This window comes from Ailuropoda melanoleuca, chromosome 3 (assembly GCF_002007445.2).
Source record: "Ailuropoda melanoleuca isolate Jingjing chromosome 3, ASM200744v2, whole genome shotgun sequence".
In the NCBI taxonomy this organism is placed as follows: Eukaryota; Metazoa; Chordata; class Mammalia; order Carnivora; family Ursidae; genus Ailuropoda; species Ailuropoda melanoleuca.
The window spans coordinates 90,588,423-90,615,286 of record NC_048220.1 but is presented as its reverse complement, the minus strand read 5'-3'; the positions used below and the strand labels follow the sequence as shown (position 1 = coordinate 90,615,286).

The window sequence follows — 26,864 nt, the reverse complement described above, 5'->3', positions numbered from 1 at the left end:
GACACTTTGGGAACCTCTGACTTGACACAACAGGTACCGTTTTGGGGGGAACTCAAGTGCTGAACATGATTCCTCCAAGTGTGTCCTCCCTGGGCCACCTGAGGGGGAGGACAGGCCAAAAAGCTCTGCGCCCCAGGCAGTGGCAGCTTGCTCTGCATACGGACCCCAGGGCGTCACTGTAATCACTGAAGCCCCTGCCACAGAGATGTGGCTACGGAGAGGGGTTCAGGGCCCCCCCTTCCAAGAGCACTGGAGTAAAGCACAGCTGTGGGAAGAGCGTGCTGGAAGAGGGTATGTGGTAGCTGGCCCCGGTCTCTCCCCCTGTGACTTCCTGGGGCTTCTCCCATCCCCCTCAGACCCGAAGTCGGTGCTGTGCCCTTTTCTGCCAGGGTCTGCAGGCTCTTGGGTCAAGCAGGCTTGTGTAAGTTCTGGCTCCAGTTCTTACTGGCTGTACCTCCTTGAGCAAAGCACCTGACGGGTCTGAGCCTCTGTGTCCTCACCTGTAACCTGGGAACAGCAGCACCAACCTCACAGGCCTTTTGAGAGGTTTGATGAGCAAGTTTACAGAAAGTGCCCGAACGCCACCTTATTTAAACGACAGGCCTAATTATTAGCATCTCCCTGTGCAATGTGACTTGGGAGACTCTGAACACACACACTGTTCCCAATCAAAAGCTCATCATATCAAGTAATGTGTAGTAAAAATCCATCTTCTGGTCCCTGTTCTAAGGTACAGTCCCCCTCAATCCCACACCCACCCATGCTGGAATGAGTGTATTTTCCCTCAGAGACCACAACCCAGGGATCTGGGTGGCTCAGGGACTTATTGTCTGGTCTGCATAGGGTTAAAAAAAAGTCCCTGAATTAGCTGCTGACACATAACAGTAGAGGATTCCATTTAACCACCGAAAAACTGAGAAGCTAGGGAGTAGTTTGTCCAACGTCAACAATGAAGTGCTGGGGTTGGAGCCTGGCTCTCCTAATTCAGAACGCCTTGCTTGTTCTCCTTCCAGACCCGTTTTCTGAAAGTATATATCAGGTTCGCCAGAGAGTCCAGAGCTGCTGCGATCTGGGATAGGGCAGGGAAAGGGGAATCCAGGAGAGAAAGGGACCCTGCAGTCCCTGGGGCAAACTTCTGCTCTTACTTCTGCTGTGCTTACTCATAAAGCACATGGCGCAGGGAGAACAGATCCAGGGAGAAATCTCCAGCCCACTGGGGCCCATCACCCAAATCCCTGTTTGACACACCGCACCAGTGCTGCCACTTCCCAGCCACCGCATGGCCCGCTGCGGTAGGCGTCCCCGAATCGCTCACGCGCCCCCTTTGTGAGTTTTGCTGGTCAGATGGGCGAGCGCACCCTTGTCTGGCCCCTCCACTTCTTCCCAGCCGTGAAGGCCATGGTTTCTTACTATCTTTCCACCTCCACCAGGGTCGTGCAACCAGTTTCACTGGGCTGGACCATTGGTCCCCCAGCTTCCAGTCTATTCCACACAAAGCAGTCAGAAGAATCCTTTCACTCTTATTTTTATTTTTGTCTTTTTTTAGCTGGACCCATGACTGGGGAAATAACTTTACTTTCTCGGGATATGGGCAGACGTCTAGTCTCAGAACTTCTGGAATTGCTTCTTGGTGTCGGTAGTCTTGGTGACCTTGAGCGTGTTGAAGTACACAGTGTCGCTCAAGGGCTGGCACCCACTGTGACAGTGTCACCAATCTGGACATCCCAGAAGCAGGGGGACAGGGGCACACACATGTTCTGGCAGCGTTTCTCGAATTGCTTGTACTTTCAGATGTAGGGGAGGTGGTCTCGGTGGATGACAGTGGTTCTCTGCATCTTCTTTCTTGGTCACATCAGACAGAATCTGCTCTCTGATGGACATGTGACCAGTAAGGGGGCATTTCTTGTCACTATAGGTGCTCTCGGTGGCCTCCTTGTGTGCCCCGAAGCCCGGACTGATATGTTCGCAGTATCACAGGACCTTCTCCTTGCCAGTTTCTCCAAGCAGGCCCCTCTTCTTATTCTGAAAGACGGTCAGCTGCTTTTGGTAGGCACGCTCAGTCTGTATGTCCATCCTCTCCCCAGCTGCCTGAAAAAAGAAGAATCCTATTAAAAGTCAAGCCATATGATGGCCCTGTGCAAACCTCCCGTGGGCATTACATCTCCCATGGAATGGGATCTGGGTCACAAACATCGCTCCGCATTAGCGGACTCTTGCTTCCACTCAGCACTTACATCATCCTCTACTCGTCTCCATCATCCAGCCCAACACCCACTGTCTTGTTGTCCCTACTCTCAAGATACTTTCCCACCCTGGGCCTTTGTACCTGCCGTTACCTCTGCCCAGAATGTTCTTCCTCCAGAGGTTTCCAGGGCTTGTTTCTTCATCTCATCAGGCTTCTCCCAAACATCCCTTCTGGGAAGCCTTCCCTGCCCCACCCCCATCTAAAGCAGCTACCCCCCCTTCCTCCATCACTCTCCCAACCGTTTACCCTGCCTTACTTTTCTTTAGAACGCTATTACCTTCTCCAAGTCTATTATACATTTCTTTGTTAATAGTGTGTTTTTTCCCCTCTAGAATCTAGGTTCCTAACTGCAGGGTCCCTCTCTCTCTTGGTCAGCCCATTATTAAATGAATTGAATGAATGGAAGTTTTAATGAGAAGTCTCTAGTTGTCTTTTATTCAACACAGTATTTTAGTATGAATATGTTGCATTTTAGGATTAAAAAAACACATCCATACAATGACACCCAAGTCACTACATACCATTCACACCCTTTTATTAATGCAAACAAAATCTAAAGGTAGGCTATGTTTTTTATTCAGTAAGATGTGAGCACGTGGTTAAACTGCTTTTCATCTCTATTGTCCACTTGGCTCACCCTGTAGACGGACTTCCCGTGGGATAGTGGCAGTGGGTATGCAAGCTCCGTTGTCCTCCTCTGAGACAAGAGGAAAGGCAGGGGCTGCCGAGAATCATGGTGAGTGAAGCCGGACCTCCCATACCATGGCCAGCCTGGGGAGGCCCAGAGTAGTGAGCGAGATCAGCAAATCTGAGGCTGGGCCAGCTGTGTGCGAATCCCAGCTCCTCCACTCACAAGCAGCTGCCCGACCTTGTCAAATAACGTAACCTCTCCAGGCCCGGGTTCTCCATCTGTAAAGCCAGAATAAACAGATGGTTGCTATACACTAAATGCTTTTGCACAAGCTTAGTTAATGTCTCACAAAGGCCCTGTTAAGCTAGTATTATTAGTATTTCCACTTTACTGATGAGAAAACTGAGGCTCAGAGAAGTAAGCTAATTAGCCCAAGGCCACACAGCCAGTATGTTGCAAACACAGATCCTGTGACATTAATTGGCGGTCCGATACTGGCTCCTAGGCCCTACGCCACAGAGCAAATGTGAAGATGAATGAGATCTCCAGGGCGTGCTAAGCACAGTACCTGAAGCCTTGCCATGTTTAGGAATTAGTACTTCTGATTTCCCTAATCCAGCCGGAAGCTTGCATGATAGCCGAGTCTCGTCCCTTCCCCACTTGGCAGTCTAGGGCTACTTTTTTATGTACCAGGAGGACAGGCATCCTGCCCTCTGCTAATTCTCCCAGCTCAGGGGCCAGTCCTCCCACCTGCCCCCAGGAGACAGGGTCTCTCTTCAGGCAGAAAGTAACTGTTCCGGTTTGTTGCTCTGAGGTGTCGGTGGTGACAGCCCCTTTTCTTTCTGAGGGGACTAGCAGGTCACTGTCTGGCACCCCACCAGCCCGCCACCCCCTGCTGGGCTGGCTTCTGTCTGACCTGTCAGTGGGCTCTTTGAAAGGGACTTTGATGGGGGGCAGAGGGGAGGGGCCAGGAACAGCGGGCAGAGGGTGAGCATTTGGGTACATCGGTGGCTGAGATCAGAGACCCTTGCTCTCTCTTGCCAGTAGTTTTTGTAACAGAACAGCGGGGAGACGGCAGTAGGGAGGTTAGAAATCCCCCAGGTATTAAAAAACATGGCCCTAGGCTAACAAGGGTGAGGCCGAGCCGAGAGGCCTGTCAGGGAATGTCCAAGGTGGGCAAACTCTCATCAAGTGAGATCGTGATTCCTGGCGGCTCTGTCCAGGTTGAGGACAGGCAGCAGAGGAAGGGGGGGAGAGAAGGGGGAAGAGGAAAGCGAGAGAGAGGCTAAGAGAAAGAACTAGAGAATGAAGATGTTTGGTGAAGCCTCGGCATTTCCTCCCCCACGTCCTACACCATTCACAGGGTGCCTTTATATGGCTGTGACTCTTCACACCTCCTATGAGGAGCTGAAGATAGAAGCCAAACGTAGGCTTTGGAGCTGGACAGCCAAAGGGTGACTCACCCCTCCATTATTAACTAGCTGTGTGATTGTGGGCAAGGCTCTTAACCTCTCTGAGCCTCACTTTCTTCCTCTGCAAAATGGAGGCCATAGAAGCCACCTCCCAGGGTCCGTGTGCACACGCGGGATGATGGCTGGGCAGGGGGCAAGGGGCAGCACAGCAGGGCTCCAGCGCGGGCCAAGGAACAGCCGTGTGGCGGTCCACCCGTCAGAAGTGGGAGCTGGGGCAGAGGGCCGGCGAAGACACTCTGCATCCCAGCGTTTCACAAAATAAATCTCCCTCCAATATGTATTTAAATTGTCCCTGTTTGACATAGTAAAAGAGCTTAGTGCAGGCACTACCATGTCATGTCCCACTCTAACCACGCTTACAGGGCAGCTTCGTGTAGGACTTGGCTTCAGAGTGCAGCAACCTGGGTCAAAAGACAGTCCTAGCATGTCAAAGCCATGTGGGCCTAGGCTAGTTGTTTACTCTCCTTCTAAATCTCTAGGTCCTCACTTGTAAACAGCGGTGCTGACGATCCCTGGAATTCTGGTGGTGATTTAACGAAGGGATGTGGGTAAACCACTTAGCACAGTGCCTGACACCTAGTAAGCTTTTCATGAGTGCCAGCCATTAGCTCTGATTAGACGTGGTTGCCATTAATGCTTCATCATTCTACTGACTCCCAGGATGTCTCCTAACATGTGGCCTCTATGCTGAAATACGCTGGCTTTGGGAGGCACTGGGAGGCCAAGGACAGGGGCTCTGAGCTTATGTGCTAGTAGTGATGATGTGGTTTGTGTTGCATTTAATCACCCCAAAGCATGCATTTTATGAGATCAGTCAAGCATAGGGCTATTGAGCAGATGAAGGTGTGGCTGGTCCTTCCAAGGATAGAGTTCCCAAGCCTATAGAGCTCTGTTCTCTTGAAGTGCTTCCCAACCTGTATTGCACTAGACTATTGTGGGGAGATGCTCTGGGCCAAAAGGGGTCTGTGGTCAGGAAATGCTACGTGCTCTGTTGCAACATTAAAGATTCGTAATGCATATTCACACATCAAACGCTCTGAGAAGTCCTGCTGTAAAGAAACTACTGTAACTGTTTAACCAACATCTCTCAAGTTGTTTTTGACCACAGATCCTCCAGTGCCACCTCCACTTCTGTTTCAGGGAATTCCTATTAACATCCCCCAGCAGACATAGTTCAGGAAAGCTCCTTTAGTCACTCAGAGTCAGATGTACTGCTATGGATATTTGAGGGATGTTTCTAGTAATTCAGAACAGGGATCCTTGAGTTTTAGCTGGCAAAAGAATCACCTGGGAATCTTCTTTAAAATACACACTCTCAGGGCACTGGAGTGGCTCAATCAGTTAAGCGTATGACTCTTGGTTTTGGCTCAGGTCATGATATCAGGGTCATGGGATCAAGTCCCATGTCGGCGGGCTCCATGCTCAGCAGGGAGTCTGTTTGAGATTTTCTTTCTCCCTCTCCCCCTCCCCTGCAATTGCACTCACGCGCTCATGCTCTCTCTATGTCTCTCTCTGTTAATAAATCCTTAAAAAATAATGCACATTCTCAGTTTTCACACTCGGAAATTCAGTAGGCCTGGGTGACAGCAAGAATCAGCATTTTAAAATCACTGAGGTGGTTCCAGGCCGGGAGGTCAGGGAGCACACCTTGACCAACAGTGCTTTAGTGCCTGACTTCTGGAAGTTAGTGCTCAGAACAGTAGCATCAGCATCACCTGGAAACTTGTAAGAAGTGCAGACCACAAAAAATATGTATATAAATAAAAATAAATAAAAATAAAAAATAAAATGCAGACCACAGTAGGACCAGAGAATTAGAATCTATATTTTAACAAGGTCCCAGGTGATTTCAATGCTGGTTAGATTTTAAGAAACATTGGTTTTAAAGGTTTTTATTGATGATATTTGTTTTGGGTTTTTTTTCCCATTTCTTTAGTTTTAATAAACTCCAAAAAAAAAAAATGGACATACATTGCAAGCTCATTGTCATAAAATTCCCACCAACCCTCACCCCCACCCGCATGAGTGAGGGGTTGACCAGATGCCCCAATAGCTTCAAGGTAAGCCAAAAGTCCTTTTAAGATGTGGTCTTACCTAGATTATATTCCTGTCTTCAGTAACAGTGCCTGGGTTTTCCTAAGCACCCTTTGCTTTCTTTCCCACATCCATCCTGAAGAGTAGAAAACCCAGAAAATGCAGCTCTCAGTGGGGCCTCCACTCTGCCAGATCTCTGGTCAGACATGATTGATCTTCCATTGCTAAGTCATAAGAAAAGCCAAAGGTGCTTTGGGGCAAGGATCTCTGGCCTTGGAACTCAGAGACTGTCAAAAAAGAGTTGGCACAAAGCAAGAGAAAAGCTTCCAACAGGCCTTCCAGAAGGAGTGCAAATACAATTTCACTTCTTGCAATATTTAAGAATGGTACATGCTCTGGTTGGAAGGGAGGGGATGCCTGCGTAACGATGGTCCATCAGGCAGCCAGGGTATTAATGGCAGGTGAAACCTTCCAAATGAGCACCCTGTCAGCCAATCTATTGCTTTAAAAGGATGGCAATGCGGGAGACCTAACAGAGGCAATGAAGAACTAATCTCATATTGCCAGGTTAAATCAAGTCAGCCTTGCCTGCTCCTTTCACTTTTTAGTTACATCAAGCCAGGATACTTTCAATTATCCCTCCCTTCCAACTTGTCAGCAAGCATTGGGTAAAATGCAAATGGAACAGTGCCTTCCCTGGTGGAGAGCAGAAAATATCATGACGAATAGCCTCCATTGGTGGAGCTTTTGCTGTGCCTTCTGTGCAATACCTTCACCATCTCTTTTCATATGCACCATCTTATAGCATCTCCATGCTCTTTGGTGAATTAGGTACTATTGAGTCCATTCTATAGCTGGGAAAACTGAGTCACAGGAAGTCAGTCACTTGCCAAAGTTACATAGCTAATGAATTATGGAACAGGTTTGAACCATTCCGACTCTAAAGCCTGTATTCTTTTGTTATATGTCTAACTGGGCCAAGAATCCAGTGCTATTCTGGGTGTCCTTGAACTTTGGAGTGCCCCCTCTTCTTGAAATTTTCGAAGTGCTCCCCCAGTGGCAGTGACTCGCCAGGGTCAGCAGTTTCTCCCTTTCAGGGTGTTCTCTGACCCTCTGCCATCCCGCACCCCATCGCCGTGCATGTGAGGTTGACCAGATTTTCAGAGATGTTTGGGGATTTGCATTTATGAGATATCTCAGGGCCCAGTGCCCAATCTTAATTCCAGTGGACATATTGGCAAGTAGATTGCTCCTGTTGGCTGCAGGAGTATTTTGCAAGATCTTGTGAGATCAGCATGAGAATGGTGCTGATATGTCAATTCGGGTGACTCAAGTTGTTTATATAGACAGGGGTGTGGCAAAAAAATATTTGCTAGGGACCCCACATACTTAGATATGGTCCTAAAGGAGCTCACCTTAAAAAAATAATAACTCCCAAGGCAAAAAAATTGTAGGGTTGCCATATTTCTTTTTATTCCAGAGTCTCTAAATGCGCCTGGCCGTTCAGGCGCCTTTGGCCTTTGCCAGCCAGCTTCCGCCACTCCTTTATTTCCCTTCAAAGAGCAAGCAGCACAGGCTTCTTCCTTCTTGCCCCAACTTGTTGCCTCCCCACTTTTCTCCACTCTTTGTTAATTTTCTACTTCGCCATCACTAACTGATCTCAAGAAGGGCCCTAAGATTTATTGGGTGCACCACCTGGATTCCCTCTATTTTCCTTGGGGAAATGAGAACTTGGCAAGTACCTCACTCTGTATGCTAAAGGGACCTATACGATGCCAAGAAGAAAAGAAGGAGAAGAGATTCAGAAGCACGTACAAGGTTACTAGGTGCTCACAGCTGTTCATCCATCTAGTGTGGGTTATCTCAGTCCTCCCATTGCTCCTGGGAGGTGTCACCATCATGCCCGCTCTGCAAATAAGGAAGACAGAACACAGGCAGGTTGGTATCTTGCCTAAAGTCAGTCTGTTAGCAAGTATATAAATTGCATTGTCTTAAATGCACACCTTGATGTGTGTATAGCCAGGTGAATAAGATCTAGAACATTTCCAGCACCCAGCAAGTTCCCAGCCAGTACCTCCCCATTAAGGTAACTAGAGTTTCTAACTTTTTACCATAATTGATTAACTTTGCCTATTCTGAACATCCTATAAATGGAGCCATGTGTACTCTTCCTAGTTTTAACCAGCCTCTTGGCCAGACAAGTAGGGAAGGTAGATTTGGTGGTTGGTGATGCCTCTCATCGGACCATGATCTGGAAAGTGTGAAGTTCATTTTTAAAATCTGAGATACTGACCAGTTCCCAGTCAGGTCCTATGTGCAGACACTAGCAGAGTTCTCCATGACACCTGAAGTGAATTGTTGGAGGTGATTTTGTGTCACAAAATGAAACTAAGAAAAGTAAATTTAAATGTTTTCCTGAAGCCTTTAATACCCAAGAAAGCTGGAGAGTTCAGGCAAGTTATAAAGGGAATCACTTGCATACACAGGGAATAAAAGCCACCAAAATTGAGCAAAACGGTTCCATCTGGATTCTCCATCAGCTGCCCAGTTTACAAAGATCAAAGAGGGAAAAAATGAAATGAATGAAATAAACACCCTCTCATTCCTAGAGACCTCCCTTCTCCGTAAGAGTGATGTGCGGACTCAGGCAGCCTTCCCCCACCAGAAAAGATGTGTTTGTTTCAGCCAACTCTGAACTATCCAGCATCTACTATGGCTCTCTGCAGCCTCGCCATTGACCCGTGGCCTCCTCCCCACTTAGCATAACTTCACTAGTATGTGTTTGGGGAAGACTTTGAGGTTCTGTCTTTTGCCTATTCGGGAGCTCCTTTAAAAATCCAACGACGCGAACTAGGCAAGGGATGGAAACAGCTCGCACAAACTTGTAGCCAGCCCAGAAGGCAAGTGCCACCTTGGGCCAATGGTAAACAGCTGAATGGGGGTTTGATCTCACAGGTAAATAGTGCGGTCCCCGGCAGCCTGCATGGCAGGGAATGAATTCCCAAGCATCTTGTTTCTCCTGTTGATTCCTTTTTAGAAGCTTGTTTCAACCAGCCTGACTCTTTCCCAGCTGTAGCTGTAGGCAGGCCTGCAGAAGGAATTAAATCTCATGGCCACCCATCCTTTCTCAGTTGGTGGGTGTCCACTGCCCTGGCTTCAGACTCCCTTTGGGAAAGAAAGGTCTCCTCCTTCTGATAATGAAGAAGCCAGAAGGTAATGATCTCACGGGTTGCCTTTTCCTACTTTTCATCCAGAGCTGCTGCTAAGCCACTTGGATAACTTACTTAGCTTCTCTGAGCCTCAGTTTCCAACTCTCTAGGGTGGGTGATGGCGTGATGATGGGAAGAACACATCGTTCACTGAGTAGTCACTGTACCAGGCACTGTTCCAAGTGCCGTGTATGTAAGAACTGTTTTAATCCTCGAAACAGCACTTTCTAACGTCATCATCGCCTACATTTTGTATGTGGGGCAGCTGCGGTGCAGAGCGGTTCATTGCAAAGGGTCCGCAGACACCCTGGTCCAGAGTGTGCAGCTTAAGGGTTCTGTTCTGCTCTGCGGCGCTGCCATGAGGATTGAAATCAAGATTTATCTAAATCTTGTTCAATCTATAGCATTTATTATCACTGCCGAGTAACTTATCACTGTGTGGAAACATCACATTCTTGCCAAGATTCAACCTACCCATAGCACACACCAGTGAATGACTCCAACAGGGGATATTAATTTCACTGATATCCACGTCCGGTTTTTATAAACTGAAAAAGCTGAAAACTTTGCAGAGTTTCTGGTTATAGTAATACCACGGTTCATTGAATACATTCTATGTCAGACTAACTATATATATATATATATCAATTCATTTGTTCCCCATCACAGAATCCTATGATGTATGCATTATTATAACTCAGTTTTAAATAGCAAAGGAGTTGAGGTTCGGCAAGGCTGGTTATCTTTCTATCTTTCTATCTATCTATCTATACAGCCAGGGACTAGAGGGCATGAGCCTCAAACCCAAATCTATCTGATTCCAGAGGCCAGGCTCTTCCCTCGGACACTGTGTAGGCTTTTTGGTTAAAATTTTACCTTAGGAATTCTAATCCAAAGGATTCAATTTAGCATCATGCTGATTTCTGCTTCCTTTTGCTAGACCCGTTACGGAAGATTCTGATTTTCTTTATCAAAAGCAGTAAAAAGAATATCTCACATATTGTTCCCAGAAAGTTTTTCCACATCCGTATTTCTCTGAAATGGCCATTACAATTAGTGAATGACATATGCGTGTGGCATGCAGCCAGAGCTGTGGTTTAGCCTGCCTTCTGACAGCACCTAGATAATTCTCCATGGCCACATCTCACGGAGTGAAGTAAATGAGGACACGTGACACAAACGTGCCGCACTGCTACGGGGCCTGGTCCGGAAGGCCTGGGTCACTTTCCCCAAACACTGAATCAGAATTGGGTCCTTTGCGAGGACGCTGCACACCTTTCCCCCCACCCTCCCTGGGAAAAAGCCCACCAGACAAACAAGTAGGTGGATAAATAGAGAAAGAAACCGTCCAGCGTCGGGGAGGGCTGTGCCGCTCTCGCACCCCTGTTGAATAGAGACGCCGGCAGCCTCTCAGGTCCTGAACTGGCAATTCAGAACAGTTTGATTGCCTGCTTGATTGTTTGCGAGATAACTGCAAGATTGTCAGTGACAGGGTAATTTACTGAAGATTGCCATGTCAGACTCCATGCGAGGGGCTTGCTGGCATAAAGATGCGGCTCTCATGACTGACAGGCCACTGGGAGATTGGAGTGCCAATTTAAAGTTCACGGTGTCGTCGGAAAGCATTCAGCAGCAGCAGCCCATAATCACGCAACATGATGAGGTCATTACAGGCATAACGTATGCTCACACTTAATAACCGATAGAACCCCAAATGCGCCATCTCCGGAGCAGGTAAATGTAAATATGTGGGCGGAAATCATTTCTATCCTTTTTTTTTTTTCTGTTTTTAACATTTGCCATCTGCTATTGCTGATGTGTTTATAGGACATCTCCTGCCAGACAGGCCCTTAAATAAAAAGCCCTCGAATCGACAAAACAGTGGGGAAATTTGAGGTCCACACTTTTGAAGAAGTCTCAAGTCCAGAACGAGTAACAGATGAGCAAGGGTGTGGGAGGAAGGTGTTGAGTGCTTAATAGGAAAACTGTCCTGAGTTACTGTTTGGGCCCGATGAGGTTCTCAAGCTGGTCATATGGAGGGGGTGGTAAATCGGATGGGGGGTAGGAGATGTTCCCAGCTTCAGGAGGGAAAGGCCACCCGAGACAGATGGAACTTCGAATGGGAAGAGGCCGGCGGCCTTAAGGAAATCTATAGTGCTAATAGCCATGTGTTTCTTCTCACCTGAGACGTTTCTGCATCTGCTGAAGGAAGCACCGCCAACAGATCTCAGCGGGATAATTTTAAATCCAAAGCAGGCATTCCACGGTAGATTCCTTCCATCTGGCGAAGGCAGTCCGTGGAAGGTGATGTTAAAGGCAGCATGCTATGCGGATTTTTTTCTTGTCTTTTCCTTATTCTGCCAAGAGCTCTGGGATCCACTATACAATCTGAACATAGATCTGAGACGGTGCCCCAGCATCATCCTGCTGCTGAGATACAATTCTCTGGCCCTGTTTCTTGGGTCTGAGATTTGTGAGCCTCTGGGGAGTCCCCGATTCAGCCAGCACATCAGGCAGAGGTGTTCAGAGCCTCGACTTGGAAAGTCTCTAAATTTAAAGTGTGTGCGTGCCTGCTCACCCTCCCGCGTCTGCATTTCTAGGAAATTTTGTAAATCTGAATGTGTTACGAGCCACAGAAGCAGCATTTGCCCATGTGGAAAATGAGAGGCTAGTTTTAGTAATTTAAAGCCAAGCAAAACACACAACCTCCTAATTTGTTTGTTTGCTAAAAAGAAAGTAATGCATTAAAATAATTGTACATTAATTGCTAAATTACAGTGGAACTTTGGTGAAATTACATATTTCAATTTCATTAGCAGAACCAAACGAAAAGAGTAATGCCAAAAAATTACATTGTACTAAATTGAAAGCACGCAGGCAGGCCTCTGGTTCAGTGTTCCAGGACACGTGTTTGTCAAGTCACAGCCCAGGGTCTGAGCACATGTTTCTATGATGTTAATTACGGCCCCAAAGTACCTTGCTATCAAATCTGGGCGGTGAAAGCAAGTTATCCTCCAAGCCTTTCTCTCTTCTGTGTGTTCAGTCAGTTCACCCAGCGGAGTGAATCAGGGTTGGCCAACTAATCCATTCTAATAGGGAATTCCAAGGAGCAAAGGCTGCCCAAAACATTCCCATGCCCAGCCCTAACACACAGGAGAAGAAGGGGAAACAGTCGTTTATTCATTCAACAAACCTTTGTTGGGTGCCCAATTCCGTGGTTGGCACTAAGTAAGTTGTGAATATAGAGATGAATAAGACACTGTTATTCTCTTCAAAGAGTTCATTTTCCAGACAGGAAGGCGAGCACCCAGAGAAAATTCTAGCACAACGAAGTTGGCATTACCAAGGGTGTCTAAAACTTATCGTGCATTAAAATCACCTGAGAAACATATGGAAAAGGCAGGTGCCAGGACCTGCTTCTGGAGGCTCTCCCTGGGAAGCCCCAGGGTAGACCCTTGATTCTCCCCATGGGATTTTGATGCAGAACTATTCTCTGGGAAACTCTGATTCAGGGATATGCAGAGCAGGGATACCCTAACCTGGCCAGAGGCATCACCAGGAAGGCTTCCTAGAAGAGGTGGCCATACCTAGTCTGGGTGTTAGAGGATAAGTCATATCTTTTTCTGCCTCCACTGTACCATCAGCTCCCTAAGAACAAACGCCATCGTTCTTCATCCTTTGTTCCATGTTTCATCTCCAGAACATGGATAGCGCTCAAATATTTGTTCAATGGTAGATGAATGATAGGAATCAGCACAGGAAAGGGGTGGAGGGGCAGGGATCTAGGCAAGTAAATCAGAACGTGCAAAGCACTACAGGTGTGCGGCAAGGTCGCCCCAGAAGTAATTCGGTGAACCGATAGCTTAATTTCTGGGCACTCCAACTAAAGCCGTCTCTCCACATTTCCTGGAAAATGTAGAACTCACCCCACCCAGTTGTCAGACTGATCAGCAGTACCCTCCCTGTCTGAGCGGGAGCGGGGATGGAATATTTTTCTCTATTCCAGCAGGACTTAAGGGCTCCCACACATTTTGATTACTGGTGCGCCCGTTAGCTCAGGCGCCGAGAACTGGCTATGGATAATTTTTTGTGCTGTGCTGTTCAAAACCAAATGTGTGTTTTTGTTTCCAACCACGCAAGTAATACTTGCTCGTAACCGAAAAAGTAGAAATCCTAGAAAAGTCGAAGAAAGAAAGAAGGGAGACACACACTGATCTACAACCTGGAGATAATCATTTGTCCACACTGTCGATGATTTCCTCTCGGGCTTTTCTTTCCTCGGCATCCGTACTGGAATTAGACTAGACTCGCTGTGTGAGACCTGACATTTCAAGCCCTGGGGAAGGGCGGGTGCTGTTCTGACAAAGGTGTGAGCATCTCTCAGCAGCTTCACTGACCCTGGCCCTTCTCTGCCCTTCTAGATGGCCTGGTGGACTGCCTGGACCCCGACTGCTGCTTGCAGTCGGCCTGTCAGAACAGCTTGCTCTGCCGAGGGTCCCGGGACCCCCTGGACATCATTCAGCAGAGCCAGACAGACTCGCCTGCGGTGAAATCCTTCTACGACCGCATCAAGCTCTTGGCAGGCAAGGACAGCACCCACATCATCCCCGGAGACAACCCCTTCAATAGCAGGTGGGCACCCTTCTGTACGTACAGTTTGCCAAGGTGGTGGGTTTCCTTCCTGGCAGAGCAGGAAGAAGTGCTTCTGGTTTTCCGGTGGGCCCAGTTGGCCTAGAAACTACCCCATGAGGGCAGCTCCTCTCTCTGGTTCACAGAGAGCCCTTTCCTCTCTGTGGGATTTGGCCACCTTCCATCCAGAACCTGCTGGAGACATCTGTGGATGGTCTGGCTTTCAGATCATTTTTATAATCTATTATTTTATGATATTGTTGTTGTTATTGTATCTCTCTTTATGAAATACTTCTGACAGTGCCTTTTGTCTGATCATCACTGAAATATTTCATTCAGTGGGGTATTTTTGAAAGCAGTTATTAACTGAATAACATAAATTAGAATTTATTGAGCACATCTGAAGAGCCAGAGACTTTATGTAGACCATCTCCGGTCCTCCCAGCAACCCCAGCAACTGCACCCACTGTTGGCCTGCTTTGGGCGAGATGTCGTGCTGGGGCATTTTACCTCTCTTTCCAAAATGATGGGATTTCTCTTGAGTTTACTTTTGCTCTCAGTTGCTAATTTGAAGCAATTCTGGGGCAAATTCTGGGTTTATTTTATAGTCAGCTAGGCCTCTCCCTTCCTCCCAGGACAAGTTAGAGCTGTACCCCTGGAGAGGAGAGTAAGGGGAAGAGATGTCTTTGAGGCATCCCATCCCCTTCTCCTTCCTAGGCACTGTTTCTGATTCTGGGGGTGAGAGGAAGGACAGAGAGGCAGGGGTCTTCTTATGGCCTGCCTGCATATCACAATCTCTGTCTTGGTGGGTCTGGGTCCAGATGTCGATGGTGTCTGCACATGTGAGGATGGCAGGTATGGTCTCCTGAGGGATGTCTGTCTCATCTCGGTGCTCCTTCCCATGGGGAAATAAGAGCTGATGGCTGAGTCCTCTCTCATGAAACTTCTAGGAACCTTGAACTTGAGTGGGGTGCTTCTGGCCTCCTTACCCCTCTAACCATCCTCCTCGTGCCGTCCTTCTCTTACTTCTCCTTATCCTCGCTTAGTTCTGGGGAGGCCCAGAAGCAACTCAGGAAGTACGCTGCTCAAGCAGGCTTCGAGCCAGCAAAGGAAATGCCAGACTTCACCTCTCACGGGAGCCCCTAGCTTTATAAATGATTCTCTTGGTGGCCCCCACACTAGACTTTGGGGAGGAAACAGCATCAGGCCACGACTCAGATTCTGCTCCTCCCCCTTGGGATAGCCTGGCGAAGGTGGGATGGGGAGGTGGGAGGTAATGGTACAGCCAATTAATTCCACAGCCCCTAGGAGCTCTCTGGAAAGTTGCACAGCCCCGGTTCCTGGCAGCAATTTGAGTATGAGGGCACTTAACACGGTCACTTCGGGCTAGCAACTTTAGCCTCGCTCCTATTGTTTTCCTAAAACGAAAACAGAAAAGAAAAAATAATCTCAGCCCTTTCCTACTTCAGCCCTGACACCCCCTAGCCTGTGCCATGTTAGGCAAGTTATTTAACCTCACAGATTTCATTTTCTTGATTGATAAAGTTAGAATAGTATTATAGAATGTACTCACACAGTGATATTGTTACTTTAATACAAGAACCCCTCAAAAATAAAAGAAACCACAAATGTTTGATCACAAAAGTATTTGCTTGTTAAATCCTAGTTCTGGGACAGGGATTCTACAGCTGTGCTTCCTTCAATTACGAACATAACTCCTGTGGCCAAGAGTCATGAACGGCCCCTGCACCAGGCTGGAAGCATTTCAGTAGGGCTCGCATACAGTTTGCTCTTACAGTAAATGCCTCTTTCAAAGGCCCATGCTCTGTTCAGCTTCCTGTTAACATTTCATTTTTTTTACCCTAAATCCAGTAATTTCCTGATACTCTCTTTTTTGTCCCTTAAAATTCAATCTTCTCCTCCTCATCAAAGTTACCACTTCCAGAAGGTTCCTCAAGCTACAGCCAAGATGCAGGAGAGGAGGCAGGGACTCCGGAATATTTGGTGGACTAGACCCGCCCCAGAGATCTGGCAAAAGAAACTTGCTTTAGAGAAATCTTCTCTGGAGCTTTGAAAGTCGCAATAGATAACACCACCCACACGAGCCCATGTTCCAGCATGTCGGCATAGAGACATAATTCAGAAATACAAAATGTTACTCCAAGACATAGGTTGAAGTTCACCAAGCATGTGAATTTTAGTGCATTATCCTCTGACAGAAAAATGAAGGAGAAAGCTAGGAGTAAAAAAGAAGTTAATTCAAGACTTCTAAGAAGGCATTTCCCCGAGATAATGGCATACAAAAATCACTAAAATGCCTTGACTCCACCACTATAATTTATAGAGCAGATCTCACTATCTAGATAATGTGATAATTGTTACACATCAATAATCATAAATAGAAATGAACCGATAGCATGTCTTAGCTGAGTCTTTTCTGTGAATTGTCTGCCTAGAAACGATATGAAGCCAGCAACAATAAAGAATTAGGAAAATAGAGGGTAGGAAGCCTAGGCAACCAGGCCCCTTTTATTCCTGGGACGCTCTACAAAGTCTTATGCTATAGGAATGATTTAAAAGAAATAACAGTGGTATAAAAAAGGGGGGGACCACTGTGGGACATACTCCCAATTTTGTTTTCTCATCACCAATGCTTTGTACCGTGCGGTCATCAACACACATCGATTGAAAATAGTGTCTCGGAAGGCATGAAAGAAATCTTAGTCGGCGCTAAGATAAGAAAATGGAATTGAACAAAAGAATTATTTTCATAATTTAGTTTTCCACTTTCAAAAGACTCTAGCATTATAGTTGGAACCAGAAGCTAAAAATGGGATGCATTTGTTAGGTAGCCCGTAGCAGACAATTAGAGCTGTCAGTGGAACAGTCTAAACCCTCCCAAGATCATCAAAGGGTTGGAGTTGAACGGTCGGGGGTATTGCTAATAAAAAGAGAGGTGCTTAGAGAAAGCATCCCTCTAGTTCTGGGGTCACCTGAGATGGCAGGAATAAGTGCATTCCAAAAACTGAGCAGACTTGGACAAGATTCTGGCAAAGAACAGGTCAGCTTGATTACCTACACCAGAAACTGGGACTATGCCAGGAACCTGGAAACCTGCTAACCTCTCTGTCTTTGCCAAATGCCCAGTGGCTTGAAGCCTCCCCATACAGCTGCAGACCTGCCTGGTGGGCTGGTGGCTAAGTGCAAAAATGGGGGCTAAGTGCATTTCTCTGTGAAATCAGAAAATTTAGGTAAGAGGAGGCATGTGCCTTCTGCCTCTGTGGTTTTTGAGGGGATTGTTGTGGCATCTCTGTTGCTTTATGGGATTTTGCAGAAGTTGCTCGTTGGATACTGGCATCCTTGAGAAAGTTCTAGTTACTGTGATCTGGAGAGAGGAGAGCTTTCACTGACAGTGGAAAAAAGTTGAGTGGGATTTCAGCCACCACCACCCCTGCCCCATCAAGATAGAAGGAATTTGATACAAGAGAAATAGAGTTAGGTGGAATCCAGAATCCAAGATAGAATTCAGAAAAAAATATATCTACCATATTCTCTTTTCCTCAGGCTCTCACGGATTGTGAGAAATTTTGCTCTTAGAGGGTAGCAAAAAACATGTATGTAGATGTCCCAGCCTCATTAAAAACAAACAAACAAACAAAAAAAAAACCACCTCTGTGTGCTTCCCTCCATTCCCTCTGACATCCCAGCCTGGAGGAGGGGAGTAACATTGCCTTTCTCCAAAGCCAAAAAAGGAAATGAGTAGCCAGATGGGGAAGCTCTCACCCGAGTATAATACTCTCTGTGCCAGACTAAGGCACGAGCACGAGTGGTGAGGGGCAGCCTGAAGCTCGAGCCAAACAAAAGCCAAATGATGTCAAGAAATGGAGCAAGGCCAGGCAGGGGGAGAGGGAATGTGCACAGGAGACCCCATTGCCCATCCAAGTGAGTGGGGAGGCTGTCCGTGGATTTCACTCCGACGTGTCACCGGTTCTGCCCCTCAAGGAAAGCAAGCGTTAAGTCCTCCCCATGAGGGGTGATCATGTGAATCCAGAAATGTCGAAAGTCTTCTTACCTTAGTGACCAGAGGAGGATGGGTGGGGAGAGCAGCAATAGGGAAAGAGAACTTGACCTGCCCCCTGGTGTCCTTATTCTCCTCTGTGTGGCTCAGGACTCGTGTTTCTTTTTCTCTCAGCTTGGTTTCTCTCATTCGAGGCCAAGTAGTAACTACAGATGGGACTCCTCTGGTTGGAGTGAACGTGTCTTTTGTCAAGTACCCAAAATACGGCTACACCATTACCCGCCAAGATGGCACGTAAGTATCCGTGTGAGCTCTGCCTACTCAGGGCTGAGGGTGCAGGCGAGGAGACAGATGGTGCTCCTGGCTTGGAACCACATGGCTTCCCCTTGTGGGCTGCGGGGCTCACCAGGCCAGAGCCCCAGGGAGGATCCCCCCAAATATATTTTTTGCTTTATGGTGTGGGATCCAGAATGAAAAGCAAATGGAAGGGCCAGCCTACCTAGGGCTGCTGCTAGCCATCGTTCTCCCTCTCTCCGAGTCAGGTAAGTGCTTTTCTGTGCGTGTGCTTGTGTTGAGGCCGGAGCTGGGGGAGGGCAGATTCTAGAAAGAAAAAGGCAGAGTGGCTCTTGGAAACTCCTATTTTAAATCAAAGGCAGTGCAGGGTGACAGGATCCACATGACATAGTGTCCTGCGGTGAACCCCGTCTGCTTTCATCTGTGGCTTTAGGAGCTGTGTTGTTTTCGTGCCTGTTTTGAGGGGGTGGGATGTAATCAGAGAAGTCTAATTAAATACATTTAGCTGTCACCCTGCTGTGTGAAGAAGGCAACCTTTCCCTATTATCTTCTGATTGGAAACATGCACCCGTGCAGCCCCCACCAAGATGAAAGCTATGTTATTTCCTTAATCCACTGGGCATGGAGTTGAAATTTAAAGAAGAAGAAGAAAAGAAATCTATGGGATGAGGAAATCACTCACCCACCCTGGGCTAAAAAACCCCACAAACTATTGCCTTCTATTCCAAATGACAAGGAAGACAGTTACTGTAAATCTGATGCAACGCTTTTTTCTATAAAACTGGAGTCTGGAAAATCATGGCCGTAGCATGTGGGTAAGATCTGTGGTCTTGCCTTTCTCTGGTGAAGAGTTTGGCCTTACTCTCTGATGTCCTAAGGTACTCTTGCAGGTAGTTTCAAAATTGACCAGCCCACAATAACGTTATTCTCATATTTCCACCTCTGAAACCCCAAGAAGACATCTGATGTTTTCCATCAAAACCTCAATATTCACAAAGTTTCTGATACCTCCCTCACACATTTCTATTTTTTTTAAAGATTTACTTATTTATTTATTTATTTATTTATTTATTCGTTCATTTATTTATTTATTTATTTTAGAAGGGGAGAGTCAGGCATGGGGGAGAGGGGCGAAAGTATCCCAAGCAGACGCCCCACTGAGCAAGGAGCCTGCCATGGGGCTGGATCCTAGGACTCTGAGATTACGACCTGAGCTGAAACCAAGAGTTGGATGCTTAACCGACTACAGCACCTAGGTGCCCCCTCACTCAGACACTTTTGTAGTGAAATCTAATTCTTTTAAAGCACTAGGACCGTGAATGTGTAGTGTGCAGACCTACCCCAGCCCTTGTTCATTCTTAGAAGCCAGTGTTCTCACCCTGCAAAGCCCTATGACAACACAGAGGACATTTCTGAGTCCTTGGCCTGCTGCCGGCCCCTACCTTATGCTGCCCCATCACTCTCAGCTGCTTCCTGACTAATTACAGCCCAAACCCACTTCCCATATCATCTATCCAACCTCCAGGATTGGTGCCTCTCCAGCCTGTTCAGGTTGCAAAGCCCTGGAAGTAACAGGATGTATTGTGAATGCTCGGAGGAGTCACACAATCTGTTGTATAGTAGTGCGTGCCACAGACATTGATGGTTTGGTTCTATCCCACATCAAGACATTTGACTCTCTTCTGTGTCCTGTACAAAACCATCCCCAGCAGTATGCATGCCCAAAAATATACAAACAAGTTAATAAAGTGCTGTATTATGCATGCTCTGATATTTACCTCAGTATTCATGTGCTCCTCGCTCATGCATTTTATGTCTGTTAAAAAACACCAAAAGTAAACAAGCAAAAACAAAGTAAACAATGAAAAGTACACAAACAAAACCCACCAGAAGTATTACCCAAATTGGGTGAAGCCAGTGTGTCTGTGTATTTTCACTGAGTTTTTACTATGATCAGAAACTCTGTTAATTGCTAGAAATTCTGAAGTGACCAAGAAAGCACCACCAACCCTTGAAGAGTTGAGATCCTGGTAGAGGAACAAAACTTAAAATTGGGAGACGTCTCCCCATTAACCTCCTGCTTTTCTGTTAATTGGGAAAGAACTACCTTTGTTTTACTTTGTTAGTAATACACCTTTGTCCAGCTCTTGAGGAACGAACAGGAATAAGGTTTAAGAACAGTTATCAAAGTCAAGCAGAGAAAGACAACTATCATATGATTTCTCTCATCTATGGAACATAAGAACTAGGAAGGGGAAGAAAGGGATAAAGAAAGGGGGTTAATCAGAAGGGGGAATGAAGCATGAGAGACTATGGACTATGAGAAACAAACTGAAGACTTCAGAGGGGAGGGGGTGGGGGAATGGGATAGACTGGTGATGGGTAGTAAGGAGGGCACGTATTGCATGGTGCACTGGGTGTTATACGCAACTAATGAAGCATCAAACTTTACATCGGAATCTGGGGATGTACTGTATGGTGATTAACATAATATAATAAAATAAAATTAAATTAAAAAAAAGAAAAGAAAAGAAAATATGAAAAAAAAAAGAAAAAAAAAAGAAAGGGGGTTAATCAGAAGGGGGAATGAAGCATGAGAGACTATGGACTGTGAGAAACAAACTGGGGGCCTCAGAGGGGAGGGGGTGGGGGAATGGGAGAGACTGGTGATGGGTAGTAAGGAGGGCACGTATTGCATGGTACACTGGGTGCTATACGCAACTAATAAATCATCGAACTTTACATCGGAAACCGGGGATGTACTGTATGGTGACTAACATAATAAAAAATCATTAAAAAAAAAAAAAAGAACAGTTATCAAACATATCAGAAACAGGGCAAGACGGATGAAGGGTTCAGAAGGTATAAACTCCCACATAAAAAAATAAGTAAATTCTGGGGATGTAATATACAGCATGGGGACTATAGTGAATAACACTGTATTGCCTATTGAAAGTTGCTAAGAGAATAAATCTTACAGGTTTGCATCACAAAAAAAAAGTTTGTAACTACGTGTAGTAACAGATGTTAACTAGATTTTGTGGCCGTCATTTGGTAATATATACAAATACCAAATCCTTATGTTGTCACCTGAAACTAATGTTATATGTCAGTTGTATCGCAAAAGGTAAGGCTCTGGGAAACCAAATATAGGTCACGTAAGAGTCCAGGTAGATGAGAAGAAAGCTTTAATGAGGCCCTCCCGTGACTTAGCAGTAAGCGTTATAACTCTGCTTTTATTGAACGCTTCTGTTAGTCCAGCACAATGCAAAACGCTTTACAGCAGGGGCGGGGGAACATTTTCTGTAAAGGGCCAGATAGTAAATATTTTAGGCTTTGCACGCCATATGGTTTCTGTTACAACTACTCAGCTCTGCCTCTGCAGCACGAAATCAGCTGGAGAGGATAAGTAAACAAATCGGCGTGGCTGTTCTCCAACAAAACTTTTGTTTGCCAAAACAGGTGGCGGGTTGGATTTAGCTCGTGGGCAAAGTTTGCTGACCCCTGCTCTGCACTCATCGTTTGTCATTGTCTCAGCCATACTAGGAAGTGGGTATAATTATTCCCAATTCACAGATGAAGAAATGGGCTCAGAGAGGGTTAATAACTTGCCCACAGCCACATGGCTAGTAAGTGGTAGAGATTGGGTTCTAACTCAGCCCATCTGCCTCCAAAGCCCACCTTGTTCTCTTGCGTGCTCTGTCCCTCCCACTGCCCTCGGGCAGAGTTCAGAGCCCCTGCCTTGTCTAAAGGCAAGTTCATCCCTCTCAGTGAGCCCACTTACCCCCTCTCCAGGTTTGACCTGATCGCCAACGGAGGAGCCTCCTTGACCCTGCACTTCGAGCGAGCCCCATTCATGAGCCAGGAGCGCACCGTGTGGCTACCGTGGAATAGCTTTTATGCCATGGACACCCTGGTGATGAAGACTGAGGAGAACTCCATCCCCAGCTGTGACCTCAGTGGCTTTGTCCGACCAGATCCTATCATCATCTCCTCCCCCCTGTCCACCTTCTTCAGTGCGGCCCCTGGGCAGAATCCCATTGTGCCTGAGACCCAGGTAGGAATGGCGGGTACCGGAGTAGGACTCTTCAACACTGCTCTCACCCAGACTGGCTGGCCAGCTTCCCCTCAGCGCATCTCACTCTCTGGGTGGGCCAGAAAGTAACATTAAGGGGGAGGGACAAAATGTAGGAACACAATAGAATGGAGGGTCACTGGAGAGAAAACTGAATCTCTCCTGGACATTCCAGATGTTTTCAGATCGTCATTCAAGGCTTTGGCAATCACCGGAGCTTTTAATAAAATAAAAACAATATACATCTGTGCAACCCACCTGCAAATTGCCTTTTGTTCCTGTTAGTCACAGAGATACATGATAAGAGGCACTTTAATGATCTACATCGGTGTTAGGACAGAGGGCATATTACATTATTGCCTCCCTGTTGCTTTATACCAATTGTCACTGGAAGTTGCAGGTTCATATAATTACAGCCTCTTGTGGCCTCCTTACATGCAGCTAGCAATAAAGCCTGCTGTTCTTATTTACATCTTTTGCCAACAGTGTGGTTTTTAAAAAGAAACACAACAGTGACCAGGAATAATTATTAATCCAAAAATCATAACCTCAGCCCCTTCACTCCATGGTGTAGGATAAAGTTTGGCTGTTTTCTGTCTCTCTCTCTCTCGGTCATGGGAAGTGGTTCTTGCATCCCACATAAGACATGTTGTTTTGGTGAGAGGGGCAACAGACAGGCAACCTCAGGTTTGCAAGTAGCCCACTTGCCCAGAATTCACTAGCTGCAGTACGTCTACCACGTTTCTCCTCTCCAGGTTCTTCATGAAGAAATTGAGCTCCCTGGTACCAATGTGAAGCTTCGCTACCTGAGCTCCAGGACCGCAGGCTATAAGTCTCTGTTGAAGATCACCATGACCCAGTCCACGGTGCCCCTGAACCTTATCAAGGTTCACCTGATGGTCGCTGTAGAGGGGCACCTCTTCCAGAAGTCATTCCAGGCCTCTCCCAACCTGGCCTACACCTTCATCTGGGATAAGACAGATGCATACGGCCAAAGGGTATACGGACTCTCTGATGCTGTTGGTATGTTGCGTTTTCAACTCCTTATTGACTCTTGGATTTAGTCATGCATTAATTCAATCAATGTTGAGTTCCTACTGTGTGTTCCTACTGTGGGTTCTACTAGCACTGTCCTGGTGGAGAGGAATGCAGTGGTCAGTAAGGTAGAGAAGAGTCCTCTTTCATGGACCTTCTGTGCTCATGGGGGATCAACATAATAAACACAGACTGGACGAGAAACTATCAAGCAGTGAAAAGTGCTAATATGAAAGTAAAAATAAGTGATATTTACTGGGAAGGAAGAGCAACTGTGGGTGGGCATGTAGGGAAGGGAAGGGAAGGCTCCTTGGGAGGTGACACTTCAGCTTCTTGAATGACAAGAATGGAGCCATGTGAAAATCAGGAACAGAGCATTCTTTCTTCTGGCAGAAAAGGCAAGAAGAACAAGTGTGTTTGAAGGACAAAGAGACGGCGAGTGTGGCTGGAACGTATGGACAAGGAGAATGTTCAAGATAGGGGAAAGAGGTGGAACAGGGGCTAGATGGTGTTCCCAGAGAGCACTTGCAAATGGCTCAGAATGCACCACAAGAATCAGAAAACAGAGCTGGAGGGGAAGTGAAAGCCACATGCTGTGTTTCAGGCTGTGCCTTTGAGGGAATCCCACCACTGCCCAGTGATGAAAGACTACCGTAAGAAAGGGGTCTGTTGGTTATCAGTTTCTGAAGAACTGTGAGCTGTGAATGAATATCAACCTACCCCGTATCTTTTCCTACTTGTAGAAAGCTGTGTGGGATAAATTAAAATCCAAATCCAGAATCTTGCATTTCCTTCACCACTCGGCTTGCAGTTTCCAAGAATTATAATAAGTTAGCAAAAGAAGAAGCCAGCAAACTTAGAGATTTTCACTGTAATTGGCAGCCAGTATTTATCAGACACTCCCTTTGTGCAGAGCACCGTGCAAAAGCCTTTATCTTGGGTAACCTCTCAATAACCTTATCAAGGAGGCCCTCTCATAACCCCCATTGTGCAGATGGGACAGAACGGAAGGGGTAAATGAGTTGCCTAAATTCCCCGGAACTAGCAGGTTACACATGCTCAGGATATGGCCCTAGTGGTCTGCTTCATTGGCGAGTGGAGTTATTCACTTAATAAAGATAGTAATAAGTTACTGAAGTAATTAGTGCACCGAATAGAAAATGGCTAATCAAATATTATACCAGACTTCACCGATATCAAAATAATATCCAACATCAAAAAGTAGTTGGAATAGTATAACGCACCCCCCATGCACCTAGCTTCTGGCTTTATCAAGTCATGATGAATACTGGCTTTTCCTTTCTTTCATCCACCTCCCTGCTCCCAGTATTTTTCTGAGCAAGTCTCAGATATCACATCATCTTATCCATTGTATTTTACCATGTATCTCTAAAAAACACTTCAAAAATATGCCAACGGTCATCACAATTGTTTAAATGATTATTTCTTAATATCTTCAAATAGCCCATTACTCAATATTTCAGTTGTCTTATGAATATCATAAAATATTAGTGCTTTGTTTGAATCAGAATCTAAATAAGACCTACCGTTTGCAATTTTGATTTCTCTTATTTTTTTTAATCTATGCTTTTCCCTTCCATCTCCAGCTCCTTTTTTTTTTAAGTTCTATATTTTATTTTGCACCAGGTGCATTGTTTGCTTGTAGAATTTCCTACAGTCTAGTTTGCTTTCTGATTGCATCTCTGTGGCTTCTTAATATATTGCTTTGTTCTAGATCTCTTGTAAACTGAGAGTGGAATCTTGAGGCTTTCTAAGGTTCAGGCTTGATTTTTTTTTTAGTCTTTATCATAACTTTATTTTTTTATTGAGGTATAATTGATATGCAACATTATATCAGTTTCAGGTATACAACACGATTCCATATTTATATATATTGTGCAGTGATCACAAGTCTCGTTAACATCCACCACACACAGTTACAAGTATTTTTTCTGGTGATGAGAACTCTTAAGATCTATTCTCGTAGCGACTTACAGTATATAATATGGTATCATTAACTATAGTCACTATGCCATACATTGTATCCCCAAGACTCGTTTATTTTATAACTGGAAGTTTTTACCTTTGACTCCATTCACCCACTTCTTCAACTCCCACCCTCTGCCTCTGGCAACAAACCAATCTGCCTCTATAGCCATGAGCTTTGTTTTATTTTTTAAAGATTCTACCTAAAAGTGAAATCATACAGCATTTGTCTTTCTCCAACTTACCTACTTAATATAATGCCTTGAGGGTCCATCCGTGCTGTTACAAATGGCAAAATTTCATTTTTTTTATGGCTGAATAGGATTATATACACACACACATCTTCTTTAGCCATTCAGCTGTTAATGGACAATTAAGTTGTCCCCATATCTTGCCTATTGTAAATAATGCTGCAACGAACATGGGGAGCAGGTACCTTTTCGAGTTTGCGTTTTCATTTTCTCTGGATGGATACCTAAAGTGGAATTTCTGGGTCATGTGGAAATTCTATTTGTAACTTTTTTTGAGGAACCTCCATACCGTGTTCCGTAGTGGCTGCATCAATTTCCATTCTCACCAACAGTGCAGGAGGCTTCCCTTTACTCCACATCTCTTCCAATACTTGTAATTTCTTATCTTTTGATAGGAGCCATTCCAACAGGTATGAGGTGGTATCTCATTGTGGTTTTGATTTGCATTTTCCTGAGGAGGAGTGATTTTGAGCATCTTTCCACGAACTGTTGGCCATCTGTATGTCTTCTTTGGAAAAATGTCTATTCAGATCCTCTGCCCATTTTTTTATTGGGTTGTTTGCCTTTTCGCTACCAAGTTGTAGGAGTTCTTTATATGTTTTAGATATTAACCCCTTACCAGATATAGGATTTGCAACTATTTTTTCCCATTCAGTAGGTTGCCTTTTCATTTTGTTGATGGTTTCCTTTGTTGCACAGAAGATTTTTAGTTTGATACAGTCTCACTTATTTATTTTTGCTTTTGCTGCCTGTGCTTTTGGTGTCAAATCAAAAAATCATTGCCAAGACTGATGTCAAGGGGGTTACCAACTATGTTTTCTTCTAGGAGTTTTATGGTTTCAGGTCTTAGAATCAAGTCTTTAATCCATTTTGCGTTAATTTTTGTGTATGAGTAAGATAGTGGTCTAGTTTCATTCTTTTTCACGTGGCTGTCCAGTTTTCCCAACACCATTTATTAAGGGGTCTGTCTTTTCCCCACCATATA

The 26,864-nt window shown here is 45.7% G+C and overlaps 1 protein-coding gene and 1 pseudogene across 1 annotated transcript in view; one reads left to right on the top strand and one right to left on the bottom strand.

The window, feature by feature from the left end:
• Nucleotides 1-26,864, top strand: part of TENM2 (teneurin transmembrane protein 2) — a 1,230,113-nt gene that overhangs the window by 1,130,582 nt on the left and 72,667 nt on the right. The window contains exons 17-20 of the mRNA XM_034655661.1: nt 14,013-14,223; nt 18,413-18,532; nt 22,328-22,589; nt 23,363-23,630. Of these exons, the coding sequence (XP_034511552.1) occupies nt 14,013-14,223; nt 18,413-18,532; nt 22,328-22,589; nt 23,363-23,630 (861 nt within the window). The remainder of the gene's footprint in view (nt 1-14,012; nt 14,224-18,412; nt 18,533-22,327; nt 22,590-23,362; nt 23,631-26,864) is intronic.
• LOC109489532 lies at nt 1,606-2,082 on the bottom strand (annotated as a pseudogene).